The sequence below is a fragment of the Scardinius erythrophthalmus genome, assembly GCF_964197995.2.
Source record: "Scardinius erythrophthalmus genome assembly, chromosome: 5".
NCBI lineage: Eukaryota > Metazoa > Chordata > Actinopteri > Cypriniformes > Leuciscidae > Scardinius > Scardinius erythrophthalmus.
The window spans coordinates 12,870,902-12,886,252 of record NC_138225.1 but is presented as its reverse complement, the minus strand read 5'-3'; the positions used below and the strand labels follow the sequence as shown (position 1 = coordinate 12,886,252).

General features: G+C 36.1%; 4 protein-coding genes across 5 annotated transcripts; 1 reads left to right on the top strand and 3 right to left on the bottom strand.

The window, feature by feature from the left end:
- Positions 1 to 619: 619 nt before the first annotated feature.
- pxmp2 (peroxisomal membrane protein 2) lies at positions 620 to 6,518 on the top strand. 2 transcript variants are annotated; one of them, XM_081366101.1, is made up of 6 exons: positions 993 to 1,217; positions 2,026 to 2,148; positions 2,300 to 2,462; positions 4,573 to 4,692; positions 4,782 to 4,879; positions 5,752 to 6,278. In XM_081366101.1, exons 1-5 carry the CDS (start codon positions 1,108 to 1,110, stop codon positions 4,848 to 4,850), a joined length of 585 nt encoding a protein of 194 aa, XP_081222227.1. In that variant the 5' UTR covers positions 993 to 1,107; the 3' UTR covers positions 4,851 to 4,879; positions 5,752 to 6,278. The 2 variants fall into 2 exon arrangements, with proteins under 2 accessions (XP_081222226.1, XP_081222227.1); XM_081366100.1 differs by having other exon boundaries at positions 620 to 1,217; positions 4,782 to 6,518.
- Positions 6,495 to 8,208, bottom strand: LOC308691153 (polyubiquitin-like). Its single transcript, XM_081366102.1, has 2 exons — positions 7,631 to 8,208; positions 6,495 to 7,448 (listed from the first exon to the last, which is right to left on the bottom strand). Exons 1-2 carry the CDS (start codon positions 7,739 to 7,741, stop codon positions 6,975 to 6,977), a joined length of 585 nt encoding a protein of 194 aa, XP_081222228.1. The 5' UTR covers positions 7,742 to 8,208; the 3' UTR covers positions 6,495 to 6,974.
- A 1,497-nt stretch (positions 8,209 to 9,705) lies between these two features.
- Positions 9,706 to 10,932, bottom strand: LOC308691156 (polyubiquitin-like). Its single transcript, XM_081366106.1, has 2 exons — positions 10,803 to 10,932; positions 9,706 to 10,693 (listed from the first exon to the last, which is right to left on the bottom strand). Exons 1-2 carry the CDS (start codon positions 10,905 to 10,907, stop codon positions 10,220 to 10,222), a joined length of 579 nt encoding a protein of 192 aa, XP_081222232.1. The 5' UTR covers positions 10,908 to 10,932; the 3' UTR covers positions 9,706 to 10,219.
- A 1,599-nt stretch (positions 10,933 to 12,531) lies between these two features.
- Positions 12,532 to 14,094, bottom strand: LOC308691157 (uncharacterized protein). Its single transcript, XM_081366107.1, has 2 exons — positions 13,868 to 14,094; positions 12,532 to 13,738 (listed from the first exon to the last, which is right to left on the bottom strand). Exons 1-2 carry the CDS (start codon positions 13,958 to 13,960, stop codon positions 13,265 to 13,267), a joined length of 567 nt encoding a protein of 188 aa, XP_081222233.1. The 5' UTR covers positions 13,961 to 14,094; the 3' UTR covers positions 12,532 to 13,264.
- Positions 14,095 to 15,351: the final 1,257 nt, after the last annotated feature.

Genomic DNA, 15,351 nt, shown 5'->3' with positions numbered 1-15,351 from the left:
TAAATTGTAGTCTCATTCGTGGAGGTGGAAAAACAAGTTCTTTGTGACATGCAAGATTTATTTTATTAAAATTTAAATGGAAAAGAAAAGGCATGAGAGTCGGCTGTTTTTGTCAATTTACAGTTAAATATTTGACCACTTGCTTGAGCAACTTAATATAAGTAATGCATGGAATAATAGCCCTACGTTGTTTAAATTGTGTTTAAACGTGCATGCGTCCATTAAAGAGTGTAGGTTATATGTGTAGGCTACAAAGAGAATCGCAATGCTGAAAAAACATTTTATTAAATAAAAGTTGCAGCGTAACTTCTGGATTTTAAATAAAAATAGTAAGTGTTTGTTGTGGTACAGCCGTGAATCAGTTATTCACTGCGAACGCATATGAAGCACTATAGCGCGTGCTGCTCCTGCACCGCACTCACACACACACACACACACACACACACTGCACACGGAGTATGTGGGAAACGGCCGTAAGATCCACCTACAGTTCTTAGAAACTTAGATGTGTCACGCACATAGTATCTCTTTATTTCGTACAACAGCAGCACTCATCTTGTTTGTTTACAGCGGATGCCGATGAAGCGGCCGTAAACCGGAAACTGATATGCCGACAACTGACAATAGCGGAAGTTCGTCGCGGCGCTTGTGCACATAGCCTATTGCATGTATTTATTATGTCTATGGCCTATTGTCTCTGAATCTTTGCAAATGAAAGCTATGCTAGAGGGGAAGACTTGGTCATTTAAAAAAAAAAAAGTTTTTTTTTTCAACACCCCGTCATCATTCATATTCATTATTTTAAAAAATAATTAATATTCTGCCTAATATCTTCGCTCGTGAGAACAATAGTCATGCAGGTTTGACCGAATGTTCTATCCCTTTAATAAGAATTGATGTATCTCTCAGCACGTGGACTTTAGGGCGTGGTCATGTTGAAGTAAACCAATAGGATTGCACAGAGCCGTTCTGTTCTATGACGTACACGTCCACGCACGCTGCGTTCGACCCTCCTCAGTCCTCATCAAGGATTTGCACTTTGTTAAGAAAACGTTGGTCTAGTCTAACGACCCAAGTGCACACACGTACTAGTAAAGTAAACTGACGATGCCAACGCAAAGTGTACTTGTCCGAGATCCCTCTTTTCTGGCGTGGGTACTGCAGCAATACCTGAGCTTGTTAAAGCAATATCCAATCATCACCAAATCGGTTACGAGGTCAGTTTACATCTTTGTTAAAGCTAACGTTTGTTGGCTAGCTGTATTTCGGGGAGTTAAGTTACTAATATTACCATGCTGAGTGACAGCCAAGTTTGCATTATCGTATCGTCTTAGTTAAACCACTAATAAATCATTATACATTCAAACATTACACACTGATCATATAATATCAATCCTCGATCTACTTTGACGAATTCTGCTTGCGGTGATATCAGACAAGTACAATTTATTTATTTATTTTACTATTTTGCTCAAACCAGTACAAAATATAGGCCTATTACCAGTCGTTTACTTTTTGTTATTTCACAAAAATCGTAAAAGCAGTTTTTCCTTGTTAGTCTCGGAATTTCTTTTTAGTATTGATAATGATAGTCCCTGTAACTGTTAGTTACAATTTCCTCTGGTTGGTAAATTTACACCTACTGTATGAAGATGAAATGTCCCTAATAAGATAATGATACTTAATAATTTATAATTTTTTTAATAGTTATTATTAATATAACAACAGGGAAATGTGATGTCAGTTTTATATAAAATATTTTTAAAACAAGTTAATCACTAATTAAACGTAATTAAACAAAAACTTTGTAGCAAAATATCCGTTTACTTTATCCATTACTTTTTTTTTATGCAAGCTTAAGCCATGAGGGACTTTGCAATACGTCTTTTTCCATTGGTTGTTTGGAGGGTGGGGCAATCAAGTCCTGTCAAAAGTAACCAAACACAAAAAGACAAGTGTCTTCTTCATTAGATGCAAGACCATTTGGGTACAGTGATACAATAGTTGTTTTGTCCTTTCTTACAGTGGCATTCTGTCTGCTTTGGGAAATCTTCTGTCTCAAGCTTTGGAGTACAGGAAGCACAGCAAAGAAAATAGCCCAAAAAAGAAAATCAACATTCTGGGACCTGTACACTTTGCAATTTATGGGTAGAGTGATTTGTTGAATGAGTTAAATAATTCAATTTGATTGCACATTGCAGTACACTTTAAGTCGTTTTACAAAAGGATTAAATATTTAATATCAGAACTGTTATACGATGAGTTATAAATGTTTAAAATGTCTCTTTGATTTTTTCAGACTTTTTATCACAGGTCCACTCAGTCATTACTTCTACCAGCTCCTGGAGGTGCTTTTGCCAACCACTGTCCCATACTGCCTGATCAAGCGCCTTCTGCTGGAACGGCTCATATTCGCCCCGGCTTTCCTCTTGCTCTTCTATGTGGTTATGAATGCTTTGGAGGTAATGTTTCATAACTGAACTTCTTTGTGACATTAATCAAAGTTACTACTTCATTGGACAGAAAAAATGTTTTCTTAGAGTGTTTTTTTCAGATATTACCTTTCATGTGGTGTGTAATATATCTGTTTGTGAATGTAAAAGGTCTGCAAAGCTCAAAGACCAAAGTGCATGACATATGGAGTAATTGTCTCTGAAAAGAAAGAACTGATTCTGTACTGCCTATATGTAGTTTTGTAACAAATTTGCCTAATTCCAGCCTTGGCCTTCATCGGCTGTCTGCAAACAACGTCTACTTTGCCCCTCAAACACTGTAGTTGTAGCTGAGGCCTGGAAGAGTTTGGTTTGTGTTGTCGACATGTCGAGAAGACACTGTTTTCTGCGCTGCGGAAGCAAATCCTCTTTGACCAAAAACCAAGAACATTGTTACTGTCTGCTTCACTATAAGTGCTGAGGAAGCCTCCAAAGATGTAATGTTAATGGAAGTATAGTTTCCGACACACACTCTAAGCGGTGGACCAATCACAACAGACTGGGCCATCTGACCAATCAGAGCAGAGTAGGCTTTCTGAAAGAGAGATCGAATCTTTTCTCGAACCGTTTCAGAAAAAAGTTTTTGACCTTGAATGCATGTTAAACTATTGTAGCATAATAGGGGCACTTTAAATACAGCACAAGTGTTTTAGGACATATTTCTGCATTTGTTTACACTTACTTCATTTTCTGGACATACCTCTGTATGCAACTTTGTTGTTGTTACTGTTGTTGAGACATTGTTTTACAATTTAATGAGAAGTTGGTAGTAATTGTGGAGGATGGATGAAGCAAGCATGTGATTTTCACAATGTTGTGGAGCGTAAGGCAACAGGACTGGTTGTCACTCATAGATCACGCAGCAATCTTTTCATTAAAAGCAGATCTTATGTGAGCCGTCCTTCATGATACTCAACTTTGACCAGAATATAGAGTATATCTGCTGGTCAATGAACTTCATCTGTTTGCTGATCTACAGTGTTCAGTCTCTCAGCTCACGAGGTGGTTCAGATTAGTGTTGTTGACAGAGGCTTTGATTTCTCTGTGAATCTACATAAGGCCAAAAGTCAACAAAGTACAACATTGATTCAGGTTTTTTTTAGTTTAAAGGGATTTAATTTTCCAAAAGAGCTGCCAGTGTCGCACCACCACTCCGCTAATTACAATTGACATCTAATATATTGTAATACTGAACTTTTTTCCCTGTTTTACCTTGTGCTTGAAGATTTACTGGGTCAAGACACCATTAAACAAATAAAAGGCTAATAGAGAATTTTTATTGAGTACAAAAACAAATCAAAACGGTTAAATGAATGTCTGAACGAAGAGACATTAGGGAAGAATGTTCTTTTGTATTTGGAAACTCGTTTCTTCCTTGAAACAAAGTAGCTTTTCATGGCTCAACAGGTGTTAATGTCCATTCATTATTTTTTATCAATCTGACTGTCCTTCAAGGTTACAGAGCGCTGAAGCTGTATCTTATACAATTAGCAAACACACACACATCCGGAGACATGCACAAGGAAGAGAACACAGAGAACAGAAGATATTATAAAGCATATGCAGATAAACACAAGTTAAAATGAATCTAAAAGTTAGGGTTAGGATGATTACGTTTACTACGGAAGCTTGTTTCCGCCACAGAATAAAAAATAAAATAAGTAATTGTGACTTTTTTTCTTGTAGTTGGGAGCTTATATCTTACCATATTAATAAAAAAAGTCAGAATTGAGATATAAATGTGCAATTCTGACTTTTTTCCTGTAATTGCAAGTTTATATCTTGCAGTTCTGATGTTATTTCTCACAATTTTGAGTTTATATCTTGTAATTCTGAGTTTAAAAAAGTCAGAATTGCAAGTTAATATCTTGTCAAAAAAGATTTTCTCAGAATTGTGAGATATAAAGATTTTATATCTCTGAGAAATATTTTTTTTTATTCTGTGGCGGAAACAAGCTTTCATTTTACAGCTACTATAATGTGCACTAAACTTATTTTATCTTATATTTCTAATTCATGAGATTTATGGTGGCACAACATCCTTGTGATCCTGAAAATAATGAAAATGAGATCTTTGCAGGGCAAGACAATCACAGAAGTTCAAAAGAAAATTAAAGCAAGTTACTGGCCTGCAATGAAGATGAACTGGAAGGTTTGGACCCCGTTTCAGTTTATCAACATCAACTATATACCTGTACAGGTAAGCACAAGAGCATGACACCATTTCCTCTCCTTCAGATTGATCTCCGATTCATTATCTCCCTTTCGTTTCCTTTACTCTTTTCACAGTTTCGAGTGCTGTTTGCCAACCTGGTTGCCCTGTTCTGGTATGCCTATCTAGCCTCTGTTAGGAAATGAAACCACAAAACCAGTTAAAGTGAGCCTAGGTTGGTTTATGAATCCAGTTTGTGCCTTTAAAGGACTAATGTGTAGCACTGTTTTAAATATCTTCCAGAACGACTGACAGGGAATATTGGTCGTCTTCTGTAAAATAACTGTAATGTAGATCAATATTGAGATTTTACTGCTACTTCCATTGACTGTTATTGAATTATTGCCCTGAATTGAATATTTTTAGAAAAGATCTGTCGTGAGACACATGCTGTGTCTTTCTGCTTGTGGAGGCACTGACAATGATGTCAGCATTTTGATTGTGTTGTATTTGATTAATTAAAAAAAAACACATTTTTGCATTTACTAATACTATTATTATCTTCACTCTTTAAAAGAGTTTATTCTAAGATTTACATAAATAGCAGTGACCTTGCTAATATGTTTTGTATGCTTGTATAGCCCTGCAAACAAAGTTGCCTCACTCTCAAACACACTATCAGTTTGTGATTGTTTTGAAACTCGCCCCCACACCGAGTTTCCTTTCCAGTGATTATTCAGCGACTTTCTGTTTCCATACTTCAGAAAACCTGTGAGCATGACAGGCCATAAACGTGACGTAGGGCACAAACATCTGGGTGTGTTCAGGGCTTTAATAAACATGCACGAGAATTGCATCATAGTGGAATTTTGTAGATTGAACCAATTTCAAATAGTGTACAGTATGGCCAGATCTTTGTTCTTTAATGCTTTTATTATTATATAACATTTGTTTGATATGCATTAGCCTAAATATGCAATTATACAATGTAATTTCCTTGTTCAAATAATGCTCATGTTGACTTCATTTGTTGCCACAAAGTGCTATCAAGTGCAGTGCAGTTTACTTGTGGATATTCAACATCACGAAAATGTGTTTCGTTGACAGCTTCTTACACAACATTCATTTTCCATTCTGCTCCTGATGAGTGAATCATTGGAAAGATATGGTATTTCCCATTGTCATGTGACGAGGGAAACCCAGGTAAGCCGAAACATGCCATATAAAGCAACCACGCCCAGTCCCAATGTGCACAACAGCGTGCCAATCTGTTTTCATCACTTTCCATTCATCATTGGTCTTAAAATTGTTATGAATGTTTTCTGGAGAAATGTGATCAGTTTGTATTAAAAAGAAAGGTAATGATATGACAATGAAAAATACACTTTAACTTTGTTCAGATGTAACTTTGTTCTTGTATGCAATTCCAAGAATGTCTTCCTTAATATTCTACATTCTTGGGCCAGAGAGTAAACATCTTATGATTGCAGTATTTGGGGTGCAGTATTTGTTTTAAATGTAGCCTTCTCTATAGTTTTTTTTTATTTATTTTTATATAGGATTATTTAAGTGACTCAGCCTACTCAGGCCTCAGCAAACTTACAATGTAGCCTCAAGATGACCTCTAATCATTTAAAATAAAGAAAAAGAAGTATTAAAACTGGCTAAATATCAGCATATTTCTTATTTTAATTCACCCCCTCAACATTTCTTTTTTCTTTGAAGAACGAGGGTTCCGATCTTGGAAAACCTGGATATGTCGACTACCCTAATTGTAAAAGTGTGCTTTTAGACCTGGAAAAGTCCTGTAAAACAATAAAACCTTTTTTTTTTTTTTTTTTTTTTTTTTTAAATAAAGAATAGGCTATAGTCTACATTTTTCTAGCTGTGTCAATCTTTAAAATATTTTATTGGGTACATTTAAAAAAAATCCTTTTCCAGTAAACCACAAACTTATTGGGGATGGGGAATGTGTGATGAATGACTTATGAATGATGATGTGGACAATACTGAGAAGCCTTTGGAGTCAAAGAGTTAGAAAACCAATAAGTTGATAAAAACTGAAACTCTGATTGGAAATGTTTAGAGCATTTATTATTTTACTTACGATGCAAAATACAATGAAACATCATTCATAACTACAAAATATACAGTAATGATGCAGATAAACACTCTGGAATTACATGAGTTCTTAAGACATAGTGACGTTTATCACACAATCAAAGTTAGGCTACATCGTCAAGGCGATGTCATATTTACAGCTTTTAAATAATTTAACACATAATGACAACGGCGCTGTTTTTGTTCCTATTTGCACACATTCTAACCGATTATCCTCCTCGGAGACGGAGAGTCATGTGAATGGTGCTTCCAGATGTGATGTCATAGTCTTGCAACTTCATGCTAGACTCCAGTTGTCTGCCGTTGTAAATCAGTCGCTGCTGATCCTTGGGGACACTCTCTTTGCGGAAGATCTTATTCTGGAGCTGATCTACGGTCTCATCAACATCAACTTCATAGGTTTTGGTCTGGCCCTTCTCGTTCCTGACGAACACTTGGAAAGGTGCAGGGTTCGTGATGAGCAGCATCACCACTGAGCCTGAGTGCAACCCGTAACTGCTGAGGCTTCTGGAATCATCCTCAAGGCTGATACGGTGACCGTTGACGATAGAAAGCTTTTGTTTGTGAGGAGGTTCATTGAAGTTCTGACAAATGACCTGCTTGAGTTGACCAACTGTGGTATTACCGTCCACCACCAGTCGCTTCACATCTCCGTTCAACAGTTTTACTGTCAGTTCCATTATCTGCCAGAATGAGATCAAATATAAGCATTAGAACTACTACAACATCATATAGCCTACTTATTTAAAAATTCGTTTACAATTTTAATAAATAGTTAAATAGTAGCCTAACATTAAAATATATATTTTTTAAAGATTAGCGTTAAAATTAATGTGCAATATTTGTAGGCAATAATGCAACTTACCGAGCTGGGTTTTGCAAATAGGCTGCTACGGCTTTCGCTGAATTGCTCTTTGAATAAGTATTGTAAGTCACACTCAAACAATGTATCTCTGGTCACAGTGAGCAGAGGCATGAATATTTATACAAAGCGTCAACTCATGCTCCGCCTCCGCCTCAATGTTTCGTTTCCGAAAACCTGCTCAGTCACTTTCTGTTTCCATTCTCAATAATCGCTGACGTAATAAGTCCTGAGAAAACATTGATCAACACGATGTTCAGTGCTAATAAACAATATGCTACATATATAAAACACATTTATTCCGTTAAATTTAAAAATAACGATTAGGCTATAAAAAAATAATAATCGTTTGCTTTAGTCTATCCAACATTGTTTGGATCCTAGAAGAACTTTCTGGAAAGGTAGCCTAATGTTTATGTTATAAAAATAAAATCTATATAGCCTAATTATTAGAGAACGTTCTGTGTATGATAGGCTCTTTTTAGGTTATTACAAAAACGTATGCAACCTCAGCATTTAGACTAGGCTATATGGAAACGGTAGGGGAACGTTCTGTAGGCTATTTGCTGCATGGTAATAGCAGGACTATTTGTTTAATGTGATCTACATAAACAAGAGTGCAATTTATCAACATAGATGTAAACTATATATAGTTCATAAACTATATATAGGCCTATATATAGGCCTATATATATATATATATATATATATATATATATATATATATATATATATATATATATATATATATATATATATATATCAACATAAAAAAATCGTCTTCTTGAGTTTCATTTAGACATAACAGGAAAACTTCATTGGAATGAGAGGGCATTCTTCATGATCACGTGATTGGTGTAAATCCAGGTAACTGGAGCAGGTCATACAGCATGCAAAACACCTGTGGTGCACAATAGGCACACCTAAGAATTTAAGTTGTACTTAAATACAATTTCAACGTCTGTAAATATGAAAGCTAAACAATCTAGAATTTGTAGCATGTTTAATATTCTTTCATATGCTTTTCTTTTTTTGTGCCCCCACTTATTTCTTTTCTTTCTCTTGCCAAATAATTTTCAATAGATAAATCAGGCTTTTCCATATTATTTTTCTTGTTAACTATTGAACTATAACTTGTTATTGTCTGAAAGTTTGTCTGTCTTTGTATCTTACATTTGTTAAAATTTGCAAAAATAAAATAAAATAAAAAATTAGGCCCACCTGATAGGTGACAATCTTGTTTATGTGCTTAACAGTCTATTTATAGTGCAGTTTTGTGTTTATTTCCTGGGATAAGCGTTTCTCTAAATGTTCTTAAGATGCTTTTGTTGTCAAAACAGCTACATGCTACAAAACTTAAGTATTAAAGTTTATTTATGAATTATTTTGGTTGGATTATTCAATTTGTATGTGCATTACATTCAAATTTCCTGATTTTAGAAGTATTTTCATTAGGCGATTTGTTCCAGAAACAATTTTTGTTATGCTGGTTGGAAGTCTCTTCACATCCTGATGGCAATCACTAAGTTTTGTGATCTAAATGTATGTTTATCGTCTGTGGAAGGTCTAGGACCATAAAATGTTCATCCAATCATTGCATTCGGTCCGAATGCAATGGTACGATGTCCCACCTGCCTGTCAATGTATATATGTATTTCCATTCCTCCACACACCCTACTCACGCAGACATGACACGACATCAGCGTCTTCCATGTTATGCAGAGTTAGACAGACATCAGTCACCGAGGGCCGTAAACAAACAGCAGCCACCTTTTACAGTTCCTTCTGTACCAAAACAACAAGCTTATGCTGCGTTCTCACCATAACTACTGTAATTTGGAAGAGATGGAAACCTGTGACGTTATACTCGGAGCCGATTGTGACTCAAATGTATGCGTGTCAATGGCAGCACTATCAACACCAAATTAAACACCAAAGCTAATGCTATTTTTCTTACATTTAAAATAGGTTTTACTCTAAAGTGTTGAGTTATGGTCTGAGGACAGATGGTTTTATGGGAAGCAAATGATAATCTAGTCATAATTTTGATCAAATAAAAAGAAAATGAATGTAAATTTGTGATCAACTCCTATTCATTTCAAAATGTAAATACATAGACAACTGTATTAATACAATATATTTTACATCCAGTGATCCATAATATGAAAATTATTAGTTGTAGGCCTACTGCTGTTTTGTGTTTACCAGTTACTCCTAGTAAGTCAATAAAACATGCACAATGCACAGGACTGGTATTAACATTTTATTTACTACATAAAAATATAATGCATAACATTCATAACAACAAAGGGTATAGGCCAGCACATATGGCCTTAAACTGACACTGAATAAATAAAATATGGAATAAGAATAATACTCTCATATACAATCACATGAATACTTTAAATCACAATTTAAACTAAATATTCCAGTATCAGACATGTTAGGCATATGTACATTTATAGGCGATAATCTTATCTAGAGAATGATTAAAAGTGTATTTCAGTAGGATTTTTATATTTTTGCATTGATAATCTATAGTCAATAAAAAGTTGGATCAGTAATGAATCCTGGTCGCGCGGATCTCCTTCATTATCCTCCTCGGAGACGGAGAGTCATGTGAATGGTGCTTCCAGATGTGATGTCATAGTCTTGCAACTTCATGCTAGACTCCAGTTGTCTTCCGTTGTAAATCAGTCGCTGCTGATCTTTGGGGACACTCTCTTTGCGGAAGATCTTAGTCTGGAGCTGATCAACGGTCTCATCAACATCAACTTCATAGGTTTTGGTCTGGCCCTTCTCGTTCTTGACGAACACTTGGAAAGGTGCAGGGTTCGTGATGAGCAGCATCACCACTGAGCCTGAGTGCAACCCGTAACTGCTGAGGCTTCTGGAATCATCCTCAAGGTTGATACGGTGGCCGTTGACGATAGAAAGCTTCTGTTTGTGTGGAGGTTCATTGAAGTTCAGAGAAATGAGCTGCTTGAGTTGACCAACTGTGGTATTACCGTCCACCACCAGCCGCTTCACATCTCCGTTCAACAGTTTTACTGTCAGTTCCATTATCTGCCAGAATGAGATCAAATATAAGTATTACTACAACATCATAAACTTATTTTAAAATAGAGATTAGCGTTAAAATTAATTTGCAATATTTGTAGGCAATGCGACTTACCGAGCTGGGTTCTGCAAATAGGCTGCTACGGCTTTCGCTGAATTGCTCTAAGTATTGTAAGTCACACTCAAACAATGTGTCTCTGGTCACAGTGAGCAGAGGCATGAATATTTATACTAAGCATCAACTCAAGCTCCGCCTCCTCAATGTTTTGTTTCCGAAAACCTGTAGTCACTTTCTGTTTCCATTCTCACTTAATCGCTGACGTGGCAATAAACAATAGTACGATATGCATATATAAAACACATTTATTCTGTTAAATTGAAAAATATCTTTATTTATTAGGCTATAAAAAAATCGCGTTTGCTTCAGGCTATTCAACATTGTTTGGATCCTAGAAGAACTTTCTGGAAAGGAAATGGTTATGGTTATAAAAATAAAACGCTAATTATTAAAGAACGGTCTGTGTATGCTATAGTATCTTTTTAGGTTATTTCAAAAATGTATGCAACCTCAGCATTTAGACCTATATGGAAACGGTAGGGGAACGTTCTGTAGGCTATTTGCAGCATGGGAATAGCAGGACTATTTGTTTAATGTGATCTACGCAAGTGCATTTTTTTATCAACATAGATGTTTTATAAACATAAAAAATATTTTTGAAAACAAATATCAACATAAAAACAGCCGTCTGCTTAAGTTTCATTTAGGCATTAGGAAAACAGATCACTGGAATGAGAAGGCATTCCACATGATCACGTGATTGGGGGAAATCCAGGTAAGTGGAGCACGTCATACAGCATTTGAAACACCCCTGGTGCACAATAGGCCAGGTGACAATCTTGTTTATGTAACAGTCTATTTATAGTGCAGTTTTGAATTTGTTTTTTGGGATAAGCTTTTCTCTAAATGTAGAGGCGTTTGATGTCAAACCAGCTACATGCTACAAAACTGAAGTATTAAAGTTTATTTATTTATAAATTATTTTGGTTGGATTATACAATTTGTAGAGATACATGACATTGAAATCTCCTGATTTTAGAAGTGTTTTCATTAGGCGATTTGTTCCAGATTTTTTTTTTTTTTTGTTATGCTGGTTGGAAGTCTCCTCACATCATGATAGCGATCACTAAGTTAAGTGATCTAAATGTATTCATATGTATATATTGTCTGTGGAAGGTGTAGGTAGGACCATAAAATGTTCGTTTAATCATTGCATTCGGTCCGAATGCAATGGTACGATGTCCCACCATGTCATCAATGTATGTTTTTTCTACATCACACGTCATCAGCGTGTTTCATGAGCCTATTAGACAGACGTCAGTCACCGAGGCCGAGCACCGTAACCGAAACTGCAGCCACCTTTTACAGTTCCTCCTGAACCAAAACAACCAGCTTATGCTGCGTTCACGCCATAACTATTGCAATTTGAAAGAGATGGAAACCTGGGACAATATACTCGGAGCGCTTTGTGACTCTAATTTATGTTTAACGGCAACACCATCAATGTCGAAATGAATCTGCTGCAGTCAGGTGAGACAGGTCAGTGCTCTTTAAGTTGTTTGTTCATTATTATTGTAATGTTATGTGCTTTGAGACATGAGGTAGTTTAACGCCATCTCTCATCTCGTGGCACTTTGCAAACTTTGCTGTGCATGATCATGTGTTTCGAAGTGTGGCTTTGGAGAGAGTTCTGAAGAAAAGGGACTTGCTATTGCTAGCCGCTCCGAAAATTGCCTACCCTACCTTTAATACCTGACACAGAAGGGACACACCTGTGACACCCCATAAAAACAATCTTTTTATTTTTAACTAGCCTACATCTTTCTGTCAAGACAAAGTAGTGATACTTTAAAATATAATTATGTATAATGCTGTTTTTCTTACATTTAAAATAGGTTTAACTCTATATGAAGTACAGAGGTATGGTCTAAGGACAGGAAGTGATAATCTAGTCATATTTTTGTTTAAATAAAAAGAAAATGAATTAACACACATTTGTGATCAGCTCCTATTCATTTCAAAATGGAAAAACATAGACTACTGTATTAATACAGTGATTAGATTTTCATCCTGTGATCCCTAATATGAAAATGTTTGTTTGAAATTTTTAGAAGTAGCCTTGTTTTCTGTGTTTACCAGTTACTCCATAAGTCAATAAAACATGCACAATGCACAGGACTGGTATTTACATTTTATTTACAACATAGAAATACAACATTCATATAACAACAAAGGATATAGGCCAGCACATATGGCCTTAAAATAAAACTGTATGAGAAAGGATTATTCTTATTCCATATTTTTTCAATTTATTCAATCACATAACTTTAAATCTCAATTTAAACTAAATATTCTAATATCAGACATGTGAGGCCTATACATTTATAAGCTATAAATAATTGTATAGAGAGCGACAAAAAAGTGTTTTTCAGTAGGATTTTTATATTTTTGACATGTTAAATCTTTAGTCAATAAATAGTTGGATCAGTAATGAATCCTGGTCGCGCGGATCTCCTTCATTATCCTCCTCGGAGACGGAGAGTCATGTCAACAGTGCTTCCAGATGTGATGTCATAGTCTTGCAGCGTCTTTCCAGCCTCCAGTTGTCTGCCGTTGCATTTCAGTAGCTGCTGATCTTTGGGGACACTCTCTTTGCGGAAGATCTTATTCTGGAGCTGATCTACGGTCTCATTGTCATCAACATCATAGGTTTTGGTCTGGCCCTTCACGTTCCTGACGAACACTTGGAAAGGTCGAGGTTTCGTGATGATAAGACTCACCACTGAGCCTGAGTGCAACCCGTAACTGCTGAGGATTTTGGTATCATCCTCAAGGTTGATACGGTGGCCGTTGACGATAGAAAGCTTCTGTTTGTGAGGAGGTTCATTGAAGTTCTGAGAAATGAGCTGCTTGAGTTGACCAACTGTGGTATTACTGTCCACCTCCAGCCGCTTCTCATCTCCGTTCAAAAGTTTTATTATGAGTTCCATTACCTGTCAACATGAGATAAAATATAAAAGGATTAGAACTACTACAACATCGTATACTTCTCCAAAGCGGGAGATTAGCATTAATATAAATGTGCAACTAGTTTCATAACTAGGCTAAGCTATGCAACTTACCGAGCTGGGTTGATGAATACGGCTTTTCGCTGAATAGTCAGGTAAATTACGCTGAATAATGTGTCTCTCTCTGGTCACAGTGAGCAGAGTCATGTCATGAATATATATAAAGCATCAACTCAAGCCCCGCCTCAAAATAATGTTTCGTTTCCAAAACCATACTCAGTCACTTTCTGTTTCCATTCTCAACTCACTGCGGTCAGGTGACAGGACGTCAGCGCAGCTTTCTGAATAATAAACAATACATTCCTGTTCAGTAACATCAAATCAAATCCTGAAAATTTCATTAGGCTACATATTTTTCATATATTTACCTTAAAAAAGTGTTTGTAATTTATATAGACTCTAGAGTAGACAAACTATAAGTAGCTTCTCAACATCAGGGATCATTGGAATGACGGAATTCCCCACGATCACGTGATGTAAAGGCAAATAAAGCAAACCAAACTCAACATTCTCTGTTCTGTCTTCTAGTTTTATTGCATTGACATTTTTGTTATGTAAAATTGTATTATCTCTGTAATAGCCTATGCCATTATTGTTGGTTCCTTAGTTTATATAAATAATTTATATTTGTGTTTGATTTGTAATTTGTTTTTGTTTTGTTCTGTCTATATAAAGGGAATGTTAATAATTTCAATAAAATATGTTTGGAACATTACCACTCTCTAGATACAGCACAACTGATATATTAAATAAATATTTATTATAACGCAAAGTATGAGCCAGTGTTACATTTCAGTGTTTAAGCATAGCAGATCTCTCTTCTTTCTTTGGAAGTGGGATGTTTCCTACATTAAAAAAGAAAGATTGATTATTCATGAGTGTTACACAGATTTGGTTACTTAGAAAAAAAATGTACAGAGCAATAAAGTTAACCAAAACACCTTTGTTCTACTCAGATGGACAAACAGTTTAGAAATGTAACCGGTGAATCAAAATTTCTTCCATCTCTGGTTAATTCCTTTTTCTTTTTTTTCTTTTTTACCTGGAGGTGCAACAAAGTACTCCTCTACTGTGTTTGCAGCTCTGCAGCTCTCAGTTCAACTGCTGGAGCAGCTCCTCTGTCTGTTTTTCTTACATTTAAAATAGGTTTTACTCTATATGTGTTGAGTTCTCTTTCTAACATTCGTTCGGTATCTCACTATGGGAACGCCTCTAGGCGTGACCGATCGCGGAAGCACCAATTATACCACGTCTGCCAACCATGGCAGACCAATTGCTACAGCGATCAGGGAGTACCGCCTCCCTTTATATAAACCGCAGCTACCTGCCGTTTCGTCATTCTCGCTCTCTTCCCCGTGGAAGATTTTGGAAGCTGCAGCAATTGGTCTGCCATGGTTGGCAGATGTGGTGTAATTGGTGCTTCCGGGAAATAGTCTACTTGGGTCTCAGGTTGAATTCTGTGACGTTTCGAGCTTTCCTATCAGAGGATCGCATCAAGACAATTCACAGCTGCCTCTCCCTTTTCAAAGAAGGAGATC

What these genes read in the sequence shown, in the direction of transcription:
- pxmp2 (XM_081366100.1), top strand. Translation starts at nt 1,108, where the DNA reads ATGCCAACGCAAAGTGTACTTGTCCGAGATCCCTCTTTTCTGGCGTGG. An exon ending in ATCACCAAATCGGTTACGAG is followed by an intron (nt 1,218 to 2,025) that starts GTCAGTTTACAT and finishes CCTTTCTTACAG; the next exon opens with TGGCATTCTGTCTGCTTTGG. An exon ending in TGGTTATGAATGCTTTGGAG is followed by an intron (nt 2,463 to 4,572) that starts GTAATGTTTCAT and finishes AGATCTTTGCAG; the next exon opens with GGCAAGACAATCACAGAAGT.
- LOC308691153 (XM_081366102.1), bottom strand. Translation starts at nt 7,741, where the DNA reads ATGCCTCTGCTCACTGTGACCAGAGATACATTGTTTGAGTGTGACTTA. An exon ending in TATTTGCAAAACCCAGCTCG is followed by an intron (nt 7,449 to 7,630) that starts GTAAGTTGCATT and finishes TCATTCTGGCAG; the next exon opens with ATAATGGAACTGACAGTAAA.
- LOC308691156 (XM_081366106.1), bottom strand. Translation starts at nt 10,907, where the DNA reads ATGCCTCTGCTCACTGTGACCAGAGACACATTGTTTGAGTGTGACTTA. An exon ending in TATTTGCAGAACCCAGCTCG is followed by an intron (nt 10,694 to 10,802) that starts GTAAGTCGCATT and finishes TCATTCTGGCAG; the next exon opens with ATAATGGAACTGACAGTAAA.
- LOC308691157 (XM_081366107.1), bottom strand. Translation starts at nt 13,960, where the DNA reads ATGACTCTGCTCACTGTGACCAGAGAGAGACACATTATTCAGCGTAAT. An exon ending in GTATTCATCAACCCAGCTCG is followed by an intron (nt 13,739 to 13,867) that starts GTAAGTTGCATA and finishes TCATGTTGACAG; the next exon opens with GTAATGGAACTCATAATAAA.